Here is a 19,258-nt window from a genome sequence, read left to right on the forward strand (position 1 = left end):
CAAACTACATGCAAGAGTATACCCATCCTTTTGACCAATTTTTCAGCAATCTGTTCCACCCACTTTTGTGGAGTCATTGTAAATACATTCTTTAGCGGTAAACAACTAAAAATAAAAGCCAGTTTATTTACATTTTAAACATGTAACTTCTCTCCAGCGAGGAATTTGCTCATATTCAGGTTCTAAGGATTTTGCACCATTTTGGTAGCTGACAGAAAACATACCAATACCCATTAGAGCAGTGGTTCTCAACCTTGGCTGCACATTAGAATCACCGGGGAATCGTTTTAAAATCCTGATTTCTGGGCCTCATTAGAGCATCTTAGAATCAAAAGTCAATCTGCCATTGCACTGGACTTGGCTGACATATTCAGTCTCCTAATCGTACACAGTACACGAGTCAGCCAAAACTGGAAGTTCATGAGGCCTAGTTTATGCCAAAACACAGGCATGAAGTGCAAGCCCAAAGAGAAACAGCTGCACTAAAAATCAGAACCAAAACATATCATCAGTTAAGTAACTGCTCATTATGTCTGGATCCAAAGAGTTAGCTAACATCTCTCTGTTCCTTAGAACTGGAGTGCTTTAAGATGAGAAAAAGCCTGAGAAAGGCAAAGAGAGATACTGCTGTCTTCCCATAGATTCCCCAGAGATATGAAGCATACACCATTTTTAGTCCTTTCAACTTTATAAAACCCTGATGTAAAGTGAGGCCTGGCAGACATCTGCTCTTACGCTCACAAGTGATGTCCTGGGGAAGAGCAGAAGGCCAAGGCCTCAAAGCTATAAAGGAGGACACTTCTAAACTGAAACGGATTGCGTTGAGGAGTCAAAAAGAGCCATGAGGTCAGCTTTTGTTATGTCCTACTTTTAAAGAGTGGACACACTTAAAAGGACACAGGCATTTAACAAAGATAATGATATGCAACTGCCCCATGATTTGGTTATAAAGTATTCTTCCCCACCCTGTAAAATGCGTGCGACTGACAATGGTGATATATTCAAAATGCATACGGGCTCTCCAAAATACATATTCAATTCATGATATCTTCTGTTAATCTATTAAAAAACTGTGTAAATTTATACAATGTAAGAAAAAATAAAAACGAAGATGCACTGAAATTACTTACCAATTGCAAAGACATGAGGTGGCATTGTCCCAAGAGATTTTCCTTGATAAGACTTTATTGTTTCTGAAGAATATATTTTAGGTATGTCAAAGTAGGGGTTCACTGCAATCAGAATGTTGGCGACATATGTCTAAATAGGAAAAGCATAAATACAGGATTTTCCAATTACTATTTTCATTTAAAACTAAACAAGGCTCATAGGGGAGAAAATATAGCAAATAAGTATTTTCAATTCGCTATACTCCCAAATCTGCATTTTTACCCCTAAACATTCCCTGATCTCTATAGGACCCATATTTCTCAATAAATGTATCTTCTCATCCCATACTCATCTCAAACTCAGCACGTCCAAAATCAAGATTATTTCTCTTGACTTCCTTTTTTGCCTCAAAGAAAACATTCTCCTCCCATGTGCTCTCCAGGTTGATGGTATCACTACCAATTCTTCACAGACAGAGAGCTGAGTCTCTAAGCCTCTAGCTCAGCCTTCTTCTGTTGACTCTTCTTATGAAATCTATTCTCCCAGTTGGATTCCTACAGCCCAAGTTTTGGTCATTAATATTCCTCACCTAGACAATTTTATTCACCCTATTACTGAAGAGTTTAATACAGCTCATCGGATCCTCTAGGCCTATTCCCATCACTGAATGACAAAAATTGATTTAGCTCTGTGGTGATCACTTGGTCCCAGATTTTGCAAAACAACATATGCTAACCATTACCTTAAATACTGCCGGGCTAAATGTTTAATGAACAACTCAAGCTTGCTTTTGAATTTGGAACTTAACTGTGGCTTTAAAAGGCCAAAAAAATGCACCAATAGGATTTATAAAATTCCCTGCGGGTAGAAAGAGAATTGTGGCTTAGCAATTAGTTGTGGTTTACTGGTCAAACTAGGAGAGGCAGGACCATATTTTTCTCTTTTCTACTTCTAGTTGTGGAAGGGAAATGATGCGGAAACCTTGAATTCTCAGACTACTAATCTCAAATTCAGAGACTGTTCCCAAAAATATTTCCTGGAGTGGGGTAAAAAATAAGAAATTCCAGATAATTATATCTCTATGGGAGACAAAAGGAAAATAACAGAGATTTCAGTAACCAATGAAAATGTTAAAGTGAGATAGCTGTTGTTATACTCAAGTCTAAGAGAGAATAGTGATACTTCTGGTTGATGAGAAATATAAAAATATCAAAATTTAAGCTCTTATTCCAAACCGCTTCTTTCTCTTACATATACTATAGTAATAATAACTATATTTATATGTTGCTAATTTTTAATGGCTTTACAACTAGAAGGCATAATTGGCTAGGAAAAAACATACCAATCTTGGCTTTGGTTAACTTTGGAAAAACTGGTTCTCTAAACAGGAGCTGATGAAGCCAAACAGCCACTACCTAACAGAGGTCATTTGCCCGCCTGCATACATATCTTATGAACAGAGGGTCAAAAAGCTATGAATAAACCTAAAATTCTCCAGAAGGAAGTAAACATTATACATGAGAAATAAAAACTTAAATTCCACAAACAGATAATTTTTTTTTCAACCATGCGATCCAGCAAAAATTTGTAAGCCAACTAAACTCAATGTGTAAAAAAGACAACTAATGTTTTAAATACAATTAATGCTGCATGTAAACCCTCAGTATTAATAGTCATGTATAGTACCACTGCAACATAGGAAGCAGAATCCCGTGAATATTAAGCTTTAATATAATCATCCCAAATAAAAACAAAGCATCTCAATTTTTAAGAAGTATGATGATTCTGTAAAGGTATAAAAAAAGTTTCCTAACTTCAAGAAAGAGACGTCAATCAAAATTTGCTTAAATATGTAAGATTGGTTCACCACCACCAAATAATATAAGACAAAAAAAAAATAGTGGCCAATTCTATCTGAAATATGATGTTTCCTGGTTATATTCAGTCAACTTTTGTTAAACTGCTTTAACAAACAAATTTTAAAAGTTTGTATTATTTTGATACTTAAGACAGCATTTAGCACACATCGGTGCTCAACAGCAGTCTGCTGATTTAGTGGCTTTTGCTTCTAAATACATTTCTACTGAAGAATAGCCATATATCAATCTTAGTATATCCTTTATTCAGTTGATGTTGGAAAAAAATAAAGGAGGAGAGTGAAGGCTTAAAACTGTGCTATGTAGAACTGAAAGACGGCAAGTGAACTCTTTTGGGAAAGACTAGATTATTTCTATTTCCCAGCTGTCACTACTTGGACAGATGGCAAAGACTAAAGGTAATTTAGTCAGAATTAAGTAAGTACAATTAGGCAAATTGATAGTGTTATAAAAGATTAAGACTGTCATTTGATCTAGGAGGTGTCAAAGAAGCCATGTGTTTTCTTCGTTCAAAAATAATGAAGAGTCCCATCTTTATAACAGGAGAACTACAGTGGGTAATTTATCTCCAGCCAACAAAGGAATCCACAACTAGGTCATATTAGAATAAAACCTTTAATGTGCACAATGAGTAATTATAATTAAAACATGCTAGTTAATTATCCATCTGAATAATTTGGTGCAAATCTATTTACATTAAAAGCATTCTCTTCCATTTCTTAATATTCTAGATTTTTAAGGTAGGTATCTATTTAGGATCTAATGGTATACTACAACTATTTAGGCTGTGTGCGCAGCATTTCAGTGTTCTTGATTATTTCCTCAGGTACTGCCTTTAGTGTAATTTACATTTTTTGTCATCCAAATTTTTAATTTCAATATACATTTTTTATAGGATGCCTTAAATTCTTTGCAGAACAACGTGAAAAGTGAATTAATTAAACAAATCTAGCCTGACCAGTGTGGCTCAGTGGTTGAGCGTCAACCTATGAACCAGGAGGTAGCAGTTTAATTCCCAGTCAGGGCACATGCCCGGGTTGCAGGCTAGATCCCCAGTGTGGGGCATGCAGGAGGCAGACAATCAATGATTCTCTCTCATCATTGATGCTTTCTCTCTCTCTCTCTCTCTCTCCCCCTTCCTCTCTGAAATCAATAAAAATACTTTTAAAATTTTTAAACAGATCTACAGATATATATCAAAAATAAGAAATCAAATCCCCAAATAATTAGTGTTTTTTAAATAAAATTAAACATTTTTAAATCTGGAAGATAGTAGATGATGCTCTGAATTCATTATTTTATTCCACAAATATCTACCACATACCTACTATGTACCATTCATGTTGTAAGCCCTGGAGTTCTAGCAGTAAATTAGAAAAAAATCCTTATCCTCATAGATCTCACTCTATTCAATAGGCTCAGATCAAATATTATTTCCTGTTAGAAAATTTCAAGTTTTACATCCTATGACCAACAAAAACTTAAATAATAGGTAAAATACTTACATAAATTCTGTCTTTACTGTATCGAACTTTGATATTATGGAGAAGTGTAGCTTCATTTAAATACATTAGTGAACCTGAGACATTAAATGAGTATATCATTAGATATTGGAAGAAAAAAATAAAGTAAAACAACACTATTTTAATCTGAATCACTTTGTTCCAAGCTAAAATTCATCTGCTAGATTTAATTACATCTTTTTCAAACCCTGGTACATGTAAACCCAAGAAGCCAATTTAAAATATATCAAGTTAAGCCTTGGCCAATGTAGCTCAGCGAGTTGCAGCATCGTCCCCATATACCAAAAGGTTTCGGGTCCGATTCCAGGTCAGGGCATATACCTAGGTTTTGGGATTGATCCCCAGCAGAGGCACATATGGAAGGCAACCAACTGATGTTTATCTCTCACTTAGATGTTTATCTCTCTCTCTCTCTCTCTCTCTCTCTCTCTCTCTCTCACTTAGATGTTTATCTCTCTCTCTCTCTCTCTCTCTCTTTCTCTCTCTCTCTCTCTTTCCCCCCTTCCTTTAAAATCAATAAAAATAAATCAATAAATAAACTATACCCAGTTTACATATGTGTTACAGTTATATTTATAAACAATAAATTTCTAACCAGCTGAGTATATCTAGTGAATACCAGGTGAGTACATATTAATGAAGGCTGGTTAAAAACTGGTGCTCAATTCAAGTGGAAAGAAGGTAGGACTTTAGATAGCACTGATATTAATACACTTGTGACACAACAAGGTGATGACACTAATTTAATCTGACACTTAGAATTTTATAGAAAAACACAAAAGATAAAATTTTAGAAGGGGAAGGGACCATTAGATCATTCAGCCAGTGCCTCACAAGTGATATAATGAAGAAAGAGTCCTGGAGAAATTATACACTTGATCACTGAACTTGGGGTGAGGGGTGCTAACTACTCTTGCAATTGAAAATCCAGATATAATTTATGTCAGCTCTCTGCATACTTGAATTCCCAACCACAGATTGAAAATATGTGTATTCTTAACCCAGGATATGCAGCTAGTTAATAGCAGAATCAGGGTAGAAAGCTTGTTTTTCTGATGCTTATTCTACTGATATGTCAGAATATACATACATATGTACACACATGCACACTCACATGCACACACTCTGACATATTCTATTCTCCAAGCCTAACCTACTCGCCCAGCCCTCCAGTCCTCTGAGCTCCATTTCTACATTTCCACCACATGCTAGAGTAGACAAAACGACTCTTCTTCCCAACCATTTGGTTTCTACAATTAGCACCACCAGACTACAAACCTTAGTCAATACTTAGGATCTGGTTGTGTGTTCTTATCTCCCTTCTTGCTCTAAACCAGTTTCCGACTCTTGATACCATGCAATAACGTGTGTAGGAAGCACAGTACCAGACTCATGGTAGGCACTCAAAATGAGCATAATCTAAATCTCAGGTATGTCTCCTCTTTCTTTACATTTCCACCACCCCAGTTCCAGTTTAGGTCACATTACCTCTTTTGTAATAATAGAGCCCTCTTAACTGTCTACTGCCTCAGCCTTTCTTCTCCTTAATCCAGACTGCTCAGCACATTAACTAAAGTGGTACCCTAATCAAATATTTCTCCTCATCAAAAAACATCAATGGGTCTCCATCATCTACCAAAGTCCATATTCAAGACTGGTATTCAGGGCCCATGTTAAAGCTGCATATTCAGCTCACCTTTTCTTATAATTTTCCACAACTTGCTTTAATATGATCTAACTTACAGACAGACTAAAGTATTTATTAAACCCAAATATCATCCATGCATTAAACTCCACCTCTACATCTCTAGGTGTCAAAAATCTACCTATTCATTAAGGTCAATGCAAAAGATTGTCTCAAAAATGACATTTCCCCATTCTCACCACCAGCCCCACCACTAGAATTACTTGCTTCTTTGTACTTTCTTTATGGTGTTGACCACAGACTGCCAATATTGCACTTGAAATTTTGTATATCTGGTTTTGGCTACTAAACCAAATCTTTGAGAGCAAGACCCTGCCTAATTCACTTGCTTGTTTCCTTGGTTCCTCATTGAAGTTGTATATATGCCTATAATGAATTATGCCTATCATACAATTCAAGACCTAATCAATTCGGTCAAATAAGAGCTTCTTGCTATACCAATCTCAGACTGTCCATGCTTCTACACTCATACAGTGCAGACAATTCACTTGCCAAAAACACATGGCTCACTGTTTTCTAATGCCACTTATGGCAGAACTAGAGGCCCAGCGCACGAAATCGTGCATGGGTAGCGTCCCTAGGACTAGCCTGTGATCAGGGCCATTTTCTGCCCACTCACCAGTCCCCAGTCCCGCCCACCGCCACCCACCCTGGTTCACCATGCTGCAATTGGAGCCTGTGAGCAGGGGACAAGGGTGAGGGGGGACCAAGAGGTGGTCAATGCACCTCATATCGACTGGTAGAGCGGTTGTTCCAGTCGTTACACTTATGGTCGCTGGCCTTTTATTATACAGGATAAGACAGAGTAAGAAGTAAGTGGAGCCTCCTAACACCTTTAATAGCAGCTTTCCTTCGAATTAAGAAAAGATATGGACCCAGTGATCCTACTTCTGGGAATATATGCTAAGAATCCCAAAACACCAATCAGAAAGAATATATGCACCCCTAAGTTCATAGCAGCATTTTTTACAATAGCTAAGATCTGGAAACAGCCCAAGTGCCCATCAGTAGATGAGTGGATAAAAAAGCTGTGGTACATTTATCCATGCAATACTACATGGCTGTAGAAAAGAAATAATTGTGACAGCATAGGTGAACCTGGAGATTACTATGCTAAGCAAAATAAGCAGTCAGAGAAAGACAAATACTACATGATCTCACTAATATGTGGAATCTAATGAACAAAATAAAACCAGAGGCATGGATACAGGGGACAGACTAACCGAGGTCAGAGGGCAAGGGATGGGAAGGACTGGATAAAAGAAGGTGAAGAGGTTAGCCAAAGAACATTTATACACAGCACATTTTTTCTCAGTCTCTTACACCTAAAATAACAGCTACCAGAGGTTAAGAAATATGCCAACAACTTTGAATATAACATCCCCAGACATGCAACATACACATTATTACTCCCATTTTACAGATAAGAAACTGAAAGAGGAGAGATATGTTGCCCATAGGCACAAAGCTTCCTACTAGCAAGTTGGAATCTGAACTCGGGCTCTCCCTGCGTCCACAGCTCTACCATGACTCTACTCCACAATGCCCATTCACATATGCAGATCTTACAGGTTCCCTCAAATGTGAACTCCAAAGAAATTCAACGAGAACAAAATAGATTCCTTTCTCTCATCTTTATTTTTTAAATGGAGAGTTTTTTATGTCAGATACGTTTAATTAAATCCATGGCAACCGGACATGACTCTTAAATACTGCCAAATAAAAAATGAAATATGGTTACTAGTTAATCTTGAAAACTCAAGAATTAACATGACTTATTCACTGAATAAAGATTTTTTCCACCAAACACACTAAGATAGTTATGTCAAAATAATGTTTCATTTTAATGTAATGTTCTGGAATCAATTTTTCAATTAGTACTTACTACACAATATTTTTTTAAATGTTTGTTTCCTTCAAACAATGACATTAAATAGGTCCTCTTGACTCAACCTCCAAATTATTGAACATATACTACTATAAATATCATCTGATTCTAGAAGAGATTCAAAATAATTTTCAAAACCATTAACAAGAGATCTTCAGATCAGACTTCAAGGTAAATTATTACTATTCCCTACATTTACACAACTGAGACAACACTAGAAAGACATTCAAGAGACTCTTTCACCAAAGTGCAAATGTAAGACAATAATAAATTTAGGGCCTTTGAGCTCCTCCATTCACACAAATCTTCATGTCAAAGGGCTACATTTCTTCTGAACCAGTATCGTGTACCTAATAATATAAACACTAATTTATTGTTTTGGAGGAACAATTTTCTTTTCTGGGATGAGAACTATTTTTAACTTGATACTTACAGTTATCTTCCACATCTTTTTTACTGTCCTCTTCTGCAGGGAACACTTGGTTTATGAGAGCCAAAAATGTCTAACAAACAAAACAAGAGTTCATTAAACTACAGGTTTATAAATAGTAAGAAAAATAAAGAAGCTTAATTGGTTGCATACATTGTAATAATGGCAACAATATGCTCTTCATTAAAACATAATACAAGATCCTACTATTTAACAAGTCACTAACCCAAAAACAGAATAATAACTTTACTTAAAAAACCTTATCTATTATTACTAAGACCATGAAATCAATAATGGAAATCAATTAAAAAGCCTATGCTCTAATATATAGACTAAGACAAAACAGGAAGTATGTTAATATTAAATTTATACGGGTATGCTACTAACAACTTAAAAAATAAAAATTTTAATGTTTGTATATACTATAGCCATTTTATTTTTAAAAAGGAAAAAGTAATATCTAATCTATCGGATATACCAACAGAACACGCTATTATTTAATTAATCCTATTGTTTGAAGAAAACAGACACAAATTCTTGTATAGATATATGCTACAAATATAAAGAGTATCCAGAACTATTTGGACCATAAAATTATAGGTATGCATGAATAGTATATATCTGTTATGACACTTAAATATTATGGTAGAAATTCTAGAATTAAGATAGTATCTTGTAAGAGAAAAAAATGATCTCAAATTACATCTAAAGAAAATTATCATTTTAACCAGGCCATTCTAACAGTATTCTATAATTTTATACTTCTCAAGCAATTACAATTACTCTTGTGGTTAAAGTTTCCATCGATATTAAATAAAACTCTAAGGAAAAAATGGTTCAATTATTTTAAAATATTTGTAGGTTTACATACATATAAATATATGTGTACACACAAACACACAAACACACACACACACACACACACACATATAAGACATGGCTATTGCTATACTGTAGTTTACAGAGTAAATCCAGGTTGCTGGTAGTAGCTCAATTTAGTCATACCCAAATTAGAAAACTATTATGCCCTATATATTCTGGAAGTTAATAATTTGGAATCCAGTCACATGTTCTTAGTGCTATAAATGTGGAAAGGTTTAGAGGACAGATCACAACATTGAACCTAATCCATTATGTACATTAAGTATATTAATGGTAATATAAAACAATCTACAAATTATAATAATGATTCTACAGAAATAAGCATTCTAAAGTAAACGGCTAATGTCATAGTCCTATGTGCCCACTGTGAATGTGGCAATGGGGCAAGGCCTATCCTGTTAGGAGTTGGTTCTATCCTGTTAGGAGCCACATGAAATAAAAGAAGTTCCAGGAGGTCAGAAAATGGGGGAGAGGTGGAGCACAGAGAGTTCCTAGATGGGGAGGTTAAGACAAGGGCTGAAAGGCCAGTAATGCATCCTAAAAGATAGCCCTCCTTCATCCTCCAAATTATCACCAGCCACTCCACTTCGTCTTCTCCCCTTTACCACCGACTCAATGAGAATGATAAAATTAGCATAAGGCAATTGTTTTCTCTCCCAGGAAGAAGGCTTTTTCTCCTACCTAGAGAAGATCATGTCACAAAGCACACAATGATCACCAGCAATAAACATCTACTGCACATCAGACTGCATCAGCTCCAATGACAAAACGAATAAAATGGTCCCTGCACTTGAGAAGATTACACTCTAGCAGGGAGGGAGAAATAAAGGTAAACAAATATCTCCAATAAAGGATTACAGGAGGTTAAGAATGTATACCACTCCTCCAGGAAGGAGTAATCAACAGTAAATTCCAGTGCATGGAGGAGAAGAGGAGAGGGATCTGGTATCTGTGAAAACTTTCATAAAGGAGGTGACCTCAATGAGAGTCTTGGAAATAACTATTTGCTAAGCAAAGGGCTATGGAGAGTGGCATTCCAGGCAAAAAGAGCACTGTGAACAACAACATAAAGCACCCAGCTAAGCCTAGTTTCTGGGGCGGCTTGATAAACACTGTGGAGGGGAAAGATGAACAAGAAAGAGAAAAAATACACAAGAATAAGTATATGGCAAAAGAGTATAAGGGGGCAACTGTTGGTTAACATAAGATAAGACTAGCAAAGTAGACAGGGAAACGAAAACATCAACCTTTAAATGCCATCTACATTAGGCTCTAGCCTGAAGGGACATCTGCAAATATGGAACATGAAATCAATTTAGACATTTAAGACAGCATTTTTAACAAAATAAAAAACATTAGAAAATATCAGAATACACATACGTTTCATTTGACCAACTCTGTTTCATTTATGAATACACATACTTGCTGACATGTAAAATCTATTTCTTATAAATACACACACACACTACACATACCTAATGCAATGTATTTCTATTTAAAAAATAGATTTTTTTAAATCTTTAAAAGCCATTGCTATCATCAAAGACATGTTCCCCACTAGAGTTAAATCATTCCCTCTTCTATGCTTGTACTGTATCAGCAAATAGTACTAACTACAAGATTTGGCCATCACTTTATGTACTTAATTCCTTAATATTTAAAAGTGTGCCCTAACTGGTTTGGCTCAGTGGATAGAGCGTCGGCCTGCGGACTGAGGAGTCCCAGGTTCGATTCCCGTCAAGGGCATGTACCTTGGTTGCAGGCACATCCCCAGTAGAGGGTGTGCAGGAGGCAGCTGATCGATGTTTCTCTCTCATCGATGTTTCTAACTCTCTATTCCCTCTCCCTTCCTCTCTGTAAAAAATCAATAAAATATATAAAAAAAATAAATAAATAAAAATAAAAGTGGATGATCTCCACACCATGAATTACCTAGGCAAAAGACTGCTTCTCTTGTGGCTCTTTTAACCACATGGTTATAATTATACTTTACAATTTATTAAGACCCCAATCAGAAAGTAGGGGGAAATTAAGATTAAAAGCAATTATGAAGAATTTGTTATACCTCAAAAGTGCTTGTGAAAAGAAGCTTCAACTTTAAGTTTATAGAATTATCAGGTCCACAGTTTTCAGGGCTTTACAATTTACATTTTAAGTGTTTTTATTGGTTCAATGTGTGTACCTGATTAATACTCATAAGGCCCAGTTGAAAGCATGTAAAATATTTAAAATGTGAAAAGGCATAGATACCATAAATGAAATTTCTTCTATGCTTGAACTGAACTGTTGTCATCTATGGATGTAACAGAATATACCTAAAATAACATAATATACGTAACTAGCATGTGTACTTTTCATTCCATTTTGGCCTTCTGATTTACTATCCTTATAAGTATGCTAAACAGAAATGAAAAAAAGACTTTGAAGGACAATGAAAGGCTCACTAAATTTCTGTCACCCCAAAATATGCTACTTTAGCATGTTAATTATTTTGAGTTAAAGGAACTTGAGAAATAGCAGGTGCAAAATGGGCACTCGGACCCTCCTTTTTGTTTCTGAAAACAGGACATAAAAATCCCATGTGAAAGGTGCCCTCTCTATACCAGAAGGAGGGGAACAGAGGCCAAGGGAAATCTATACAAACAAACCTTGTCATAGTAACCCTTACCTTCCTAAGCACTTTACTGCCCCTAATCTCAATTTACTGCCCCTAACCCAAACCCCTTTGTCTTATCACATCTTCACAAATTGTTTCTTTGTCTAAAAGTGATAAAAGCTTTCTACTCTGGGCACTTCTTCAGTTCTTGTGAAGGCTGCCCTGTGCATGTGAAAATTTAATAAAAATTGTATGTTTTTCTACTGTAAATCTGTCTTATGTCAGTTTAATTCTTAGGCCCAAATTAGGAAAATTTTTCCTCCCCTCCAAGTTTAAATAAAAATAAATTGAGCTTATTATTTTGACTCTTTCATTTTCTTAAATATGTACTGCATTGTAAGTACAAATAAGTACTTGTTAATAAGAGAGAAAACTTAGGAACACTTTGTCTTTGCTTCCCTGAGGATATCTTTAACTGGCCGCCTCTAACATGCCACATTATGTATTATGCATTTAGGTTCCAGGTTGTTTACAGTAACAGAATAGTTTTCTCTGTGAAAAGACTCATGAGGGATCCACCTTGTTTTCCTAAGGTTCCCAGAAGGATGGCAATCATATGGCATTAGTTAACCATGTATCAGCAGAATATAAATTATTCATGAACATTCACAGAGCAAAAGTAAACAGAAATTTAGTCAGAAGACCTTTAACAGGAATATTAAATTAAACTGAAAATTGTAAAGATCTCCCACAAAAAGAGACCTGACAGTCTCCAAAATACTGAAAGAGACCCAAGTCACCTTTTCCCCAAACTCCCATTTTGTAATACTGTCTGCTCTGTGTCAAAGCATAAAAGGAAATAGATATCATGTTTACAAAATTAAAGTATGCTTTACTGTTTTAAAAAACTATCATTAGAACAAAAATGGTAATAGATTGGTATGTTTCAGATTTAAGTATCTTTACTTATTAGAAATACATTTACTCCAATCCCATGTTAATAAATTTAATAAAAAGCCTAAGAGAATTGTCTAGGAGCTAAAGCAATAAGCAAAATTTGATAATATAATGCCATTCACTTTTCATATTTTTGCTTTGTGACATGTTGCATATATCACATATATAACAACTTTAGTAATATATATAAAGAAGAATGTTATATTTTATCATGCTTTTTTCCCCTTTAAAAAATGATAATGAAAGGCTCACTGAATTTCTGTGTAATTTTATATTAAGGCACCAATTTTTCCCAAGGGTACTTCTGATTTAATCAAATTAACACACCAGAAAACTAAGATTCACTTACCAGAAAACTGATTTCCCCTATTACACTGTGCTAGGAGTATCTACTTCATTGATAAGGGAGACACCTAGATAAAAAGAATCCAAATTTTGAAATCTTTCTGAGAAACTCACCTTGCCTTTTTGGTTCAAGGGTTCAATGGTTAAGCTGTCAGGGCCAATATCCACAATGTTGCCCATCTGAAATCCATCTGTAGGGTGTGGCGCCCAAACGGGCTTTCCGTCCTCCATTTCTGAAGGGAGTTATCCACTGTGCTCTGTTTCAAAGGAACAAATAAAGCAACATGAAAAACTTTGAAAATAAAAAACAAATAACATATCTTTTTAAAAAATTAACATGTAAAGTACAATTCATAGAAATGCGTGTCTATCCCTCCCACAGGTAATCCACAGCCCCTCCCACCTTGCTGCACACACTGCCTCCTCCTCCCCCATCCACCTTTAGATAAGGACCAAGCAGAGACTGCTCTACCCTCAGGTACCACCTGCTTTGCTACCTCCTCCCTTCAGTTGTGATTGCAACAGGGTACTCTACTTTTACCAGTACAGAAACAGAGAACAGAGGCCTCGGGTTTTACCTATTGTTCCAGTGTGATTTATAAAAGCACTCCCTTTCACCACCTACAGAATTCTGATTGCACCAAAAATTAAACAGTCATCCTAGGGAATAAATGCCACTGTGCTAAGTCAGCTAAGTGTTGAACCATAAGTTGGTTTAGACTTGAAGGGGTAAATTTGAGAGATGTGAGAGATTACTTCCTCTGGAAACTTTCCCTGACAATCTGAGACTACAGAAGTGCCTCACCCAAGTGTCCCCTATACACATCTTCACAAACCACTCAGCATACTGTTTCTGTTGGTTTCTTATTTTTTTACTGAGGTAGAACTTATGTACAGTAAAATGTACAAATCCTAGGTATACAAAAATTGATGAGTTTTGACAAATGGACATATCAACTTAACAAACACCCACTCAATATACAGGACATCTCCATCACCCCAGAAGCATTTCCTCATGCTTCCTTCTGGTCAATCCCTACTCCCCACAGACATCTACTGGTTTGGTTTCTATCATCATAGATTAGTGGGGGTTTTTTTCCTTAACCTTAATGTAAGTGAAATCATATAGAATATTTGCTTTTGTGTTTTGCTTCTTTCATTCAAAGGAATGTTTCTAATATTAACCATGTTGGTGTGTACACAAGCCCACTGAACGACTATACCACAACTGTTTACCTACTGTTATGTTGATGAACATTTGGATTGTTTCCAGTTTTTGCCTATTGTGAATTCTGATCAATTTTTCAAGTGTTCCTATAAAGCTTCTTTAACAGTTGGCATTCTCAATTCGGCATTCTCAGAACTAATATTTATAATTCTGTCTTTTGAGAGAGTCTGAAAGGGTCCATGACATACATATATATATATATATATATATATTAAAAACCCTAATATTCAAATAGACCGAACAGCGGAACAACGGGAACAACCGGTCACTATGACGTGCACTGACAACCAGGGGGTGCACGCGGAACATGGCGGGCATCAGCCACAACGGGATGGTGGAGCAGGTGAGTGGGGTTGCCAGACCAAGGCAGGGCACCGGTCGCTGTAATGGGCGACCCTCTGGTGGTTACTGAAAATTCTTTGCTCCTGGTCACCATGGTTCCGCCCGGCACTCGCACCTGCTGCCGACCCTGATCACCTCTCAGGGCTTCTCCACCTCCCCCTGATTCTGAGGGGCGATTGGGGTCGGCAGCAGGTGAAAGTGCCCAGCGGAACCATGCACCCACTGCTGGCGCCACCGTTCACACCCACTGCCGGTGCTGGCCCCACTCGCACCCGTAGCCGGCACCGGAGCTGCCACTTGCACCCACTGCAGGCACCAGTCCCAATCGCTCTGTGCCATCAGCATCAGCGGGTGTGAGCGGCTGTTGCTGGCCCTGATCACCCCCGGGGGCTTCTCTACCTTCCCCTGTACTGGAGGGGTGATCCGGGCAGCAGCCTCCACTTGCACCTGCTGTTGGCATCAGCCCCAATCGCTCCACACCTTCAGCGGGTGCGAGCAGACCGGTGCCATCAGCACGTGGGAGCAGCAGAGGCAGGAGCAGGGCTGCAGTCAGAGAGGCGATGGGGGAGTGGGGGGCCACAGCGGGATTTAATTTAAATGAGCTTGGACTCTATGAGACAATCTATATATATAAAAGCCTAAGTGACCATTATGACCGAATGACTGGAACGAACAGAAGGACCAGTCAACTGGTCACTATGATGCGCACTGACCACCAGGGGGCAGATTCTCAACGCAGGAGCTGCCCCCTGGTGCTCAGTGCACTCCCACAGCAGGAGCGCCGCTCAGCCAGAAGCTGGGCTCAGGGCTGGTGAGTACAGCTATGTCGAGGGTAGCCTCTCCTGCCTTCATGGCAGCGCTACCAGGCAGCAGCAGCAGGCGCAAGAGGGCTGGGATGAGCGGCAGCAGAGCTGTGCCTGGCCCTGGCTGGGGCTCCTACCCGGCCACCTGCCACTTCAGCACTGTTACATCCATTGGGGGGACGTTAGACTGCCAGGTTTCAGCCCGATCCCCACAGGCCAAGCTGTAGGGATCAGGCCAAAACCCAGCAGTTTGACATCCCCCGTGGGCACAGGCTGGGCTGAGGGGCCCAACCTGTGCAGGATTCTGTGCAATGGGCCTCTAGTGTGTAATAAGGAATCAGCTACTGAGTGATCCCAGATGCTCTGGTTTTAGCATCTCAATGGGAATTTTTTAGTACTTATCTATACTTAAAGAAGAGTTCATGAGTGTGCCATAAGTCTCCTCTTATGTGGCATTTTTAAATCGGGGATTTCCCATGTTGATACTCTCAGTTCTAGTCTCCCATGAAAGTCAAGGGTATTTGATATATAGTTCAATCAAAAGGCTGTTCATTATTGGAATGTTTGCAATATGCTCGTTGCTTAATGTCTTCATGCCATGGCTACATGTTGGGATTTGCTTTTCCCATGCAGCAAATGCTATTAGGTTTAAGTGTAATTCCGAGTTAAAAAATTAAATGAGGGTTCTCTATAGAAATGAATCATTAACACTATTTCAGACTTATTTTATGACACGTACACACTTTCCCGGATAATCAGATCTAGTCCCATGGCTTTAAATATCATCTATATGTGAGGGATGCCCAAATTTTTTTCTCCAACACAGAATACTGCTGAGTTCCCAGATGTTTACTTGTCTACTGGACACCTCCCCATGGGTATAACTAATATAGGTAACGTTGTTATTGCTACATTACTATTCTGTTCACCACCTCACCCTGTTCTTTCTTATATCAGTAAAGACACCAAAGACACTCAGTTCAAGTTAAACCTGGAGTCATCCTCAATTCTTCCATCTCCTTCCAAATCTACCTCCCCCAGTCATGTCAGTTTTACCTCCAATAGGTATCTTAAATCCACTCACTTCTCTTTATCTCCTCTGCCATCCTAGTCAAAACCAAGACAGCCCTTTACCAGGACTTCTGTAATGAACTTAGCTGCCTACTCCAAGTCTTGCCAATCTGCACAGATGACCAGAAATCCTACTGAACAGTAAATCTGATCATGTCAGTTGTGTAACATCAGGAGAGTCCTCTTGTTAGGGGCAAGAATAGAATATTGCCAAAACCGGTTTGGCTCGGTGGGTAGAGCGTCGGCCTGCGGACTGAAAGGTCCCAGGTTCGATTCCGGTCAAGGGCATGTACCTGGGTTGCGGGCACATCCCCAGTAGGAGATGTGCAGGAGGCAGCTGATCGATGTTTCTCTCTCATCGATGTTTCTAACTCTCCATCTCTCTCTTCCTCTCTGTAAAAAATCAATAAAATATATTTAAAAAAAAAAAAAAAAAAAAAAAAAAGAATAGAATATTAGGGACTAGCTATGGTTATGGGAAATATTAATCATGCTCTGTTAACCATGCTTGTCTTGTGTTGGTTAAAGAAAGGACATTCTGACCTAACTGGGAGTTGTATGCCCCAGGACCTGGGAGTCAACTTTGAAATGGAGTCCATTTTCATGGAAATATTAACAACCTTGTTGCCCAAATAATGGAGTCCCACCCCAGCCTCCTACTTCCCCATACCTATAATCCATATTCCCCCCGCCCCCGTTTGTGTAATCTTTGTCCTACCCTATATAAGCAGCCAATCCCCATCTTTGTGGACTGATGTCTTTTAAAGGAATTCCTTTACTGTAGATTAAAGGTTTGAAGAAGAATATTAGATGTGTGTCTTTAAATCTGTTATCTTTACTGGGATGTTGCAGCAAATGGTTCAGAGTGGGACCCATTTGGACCCCAAGGCCCAGCACGGACCCACTGACTGTCTGGTTATACTCTCAATGTCCCCAAGGCCCAGCACAGAGCATCTAATATTCTTCTTCAAACCTTTAATCTACAGTAAAGGAATTCCTTTAAAAGACATCAGTCCACAAAGATGGGGAGAACCAAAGAGGAGACAACAACAACATTTTGGAAGTTGGAGGGTCGCAGAGCAGATTTTTGGGGATGACCTGCTGCTCTCCCATACTGCCGGCAGTATTGGAATAAATGCTCATATATGATTCAACCCTGTCTCTGCTTAATTGGCTCAAGTAGTGACAGGCAGCACGGACCCATTGACTGTCTGGTTATACTCTCAATGTCCCCAAGGCCCAGCACAGAGCAGGCAACTCAGTATTCACTGAGTGCATAAATAAACTGTTCACAGTTTGGGAAGAGTAAAAGGAGATGGCAGACTAGAAAGAGTTGAAAGATCTTAGAACCTAGGCTTGAGCCAGGCCACGGTGGCTCAGTGGTTGAGTGTCGACCTATGAACCAGGAGGTCACGGTTCCATATCCAGTCAAGGCACATGCCCAGGCTGTGGGCTCAATCCCCAGTAGGGAGCATGCAGGAGGCAGCTGATCAATGATGCTCTCTCATCATTGATATTTCTATCTCTCTCTCCCTCCCCTTCCCCCTCTAAAATCAATAAAATTATATTTTAAAAAAAAACACCTAGACTTGAAACTAAGTTCCACCACTGTCTGACTAGCTCTTAAGCAAGTTACTTAATCTCTCTGATCTTTATCTTTATCCTTACCCATATGTGATAGTATCACTTACCTTATAGAATTGCTATAAGGATTAAGTGACATAAAATTGAGATCACTATTTTAATGACACCCAATAGATGGTAGTCACACCTCTTTCCCCACATCCCTTATTTGAAGCCACCAGTAAAGTTCAAGAAAATGGTCTTGTGATAGTTTGAAATTCAAAGGGAAATTACAGAATAGTCATGAGGAATCATTTAGGAATAATTAAATATGGGGGTGGAAATAAGAGCAAGCAAAGCCCCCAAAGTGGAGAAAGAATGGCAAATTCCCCTGAACTATTCAAATTGCTTCCCCACTCTGAACCATTGGCTGCAACATCCCAGTAAAGATAACAGATTTAAAGACACACATCTAATATTCTTCTTCAAACCTTTAATCTACAGTAAAGGAATTCCTTTAAAAGACATCAGTCCACAAAGATGGGGAGAACCAAAGAGGAGACAACAACAACATTTTGGAAGTTGGAAAGCACATGGTTGAGAGAAGAGACAACTGACAGCAAACCCAAGAGAGGTGAATCCCCAGGAGTGGCAAGAGGAAAAACAACCCAAATTATACCACTGAACCTCAAAAGACATAAGAACTACAGTACAAAGATCCTTGTAGAACCAAGGATGCAAAGACAGAATCTAACATAAGGAAGACTAGGTGTATGCTGTTTGAGAAAGAGCTTTCCTAACACCAACACACACACACACACACACACACACACACACACACACTCCCATTGCTGGGCAAATGACTCCTGGTCCCACGCCACCCCAAGAGATGCCTAGAGGTTATTCTCTGGAGAAAATAGAGGGTCTCTGACATGAGA

At 38.3% G+C, this 19,258-nt stretch overlaps 1 protein-coding gene across 6 annotated transcripts in view; it reads right to left on the reverse strand.

Annotated features, from left to right (window-relative positions):
* Window positions 1-19,258, reverse strand: part of MYO6 (myosin VI) — a 146,762-nt gene that overhangs the window by 71,236 nt on the left and 56,268 nt on the right. For all 6 annotated transcript variants that reach the window (XM_070418215.1, XM_070418214.1, XM_070418212.1 and 3 more), the window contains exons 2-5: window positions 13,428-13,570; window positions 8,537-8,606; window positions 4,493-4,566; window positions 1,131-1,260 (exon numbers count right to left, since the gene is read on the reverse strand). In XM_070418215.1, coding sequence (XP_070274316.1) covers window positions 1,131-1,260; window positions 4,493-4,566; window positions 8,537-8,606; window positions 13,428-13,544 — 391 coding nt within the window. In that variant the 5' untranslated portion in view covers window positions 13,545-13,570. The remainder of the gene's footprint in view (window positions 1-1,130; window positions 1,261-4,492; window positions 4,567-8,536; window positions 8,607-13,427; window positions 13,571-19,258) is intronic.

The sequence above is a fragment of the Myotis yumanensis genome, unplaced genomic scaffold (assembly GCF_028538775.1).
Source record: "Myotis yumanensis isolate MYYU_CA2020_CCGP unplaced genomic scaffold, mMyoYum1.0.hap1 SCAF_6, whole genome shotgun sequence".
Classification (NCBI taxonomy): domain Eukaryota; kingdom Metazoa; phylum Chordata; class Mammalia; order Chiroptera; family Vespertilionidae; genus Myotis; species Myotis yumanensis.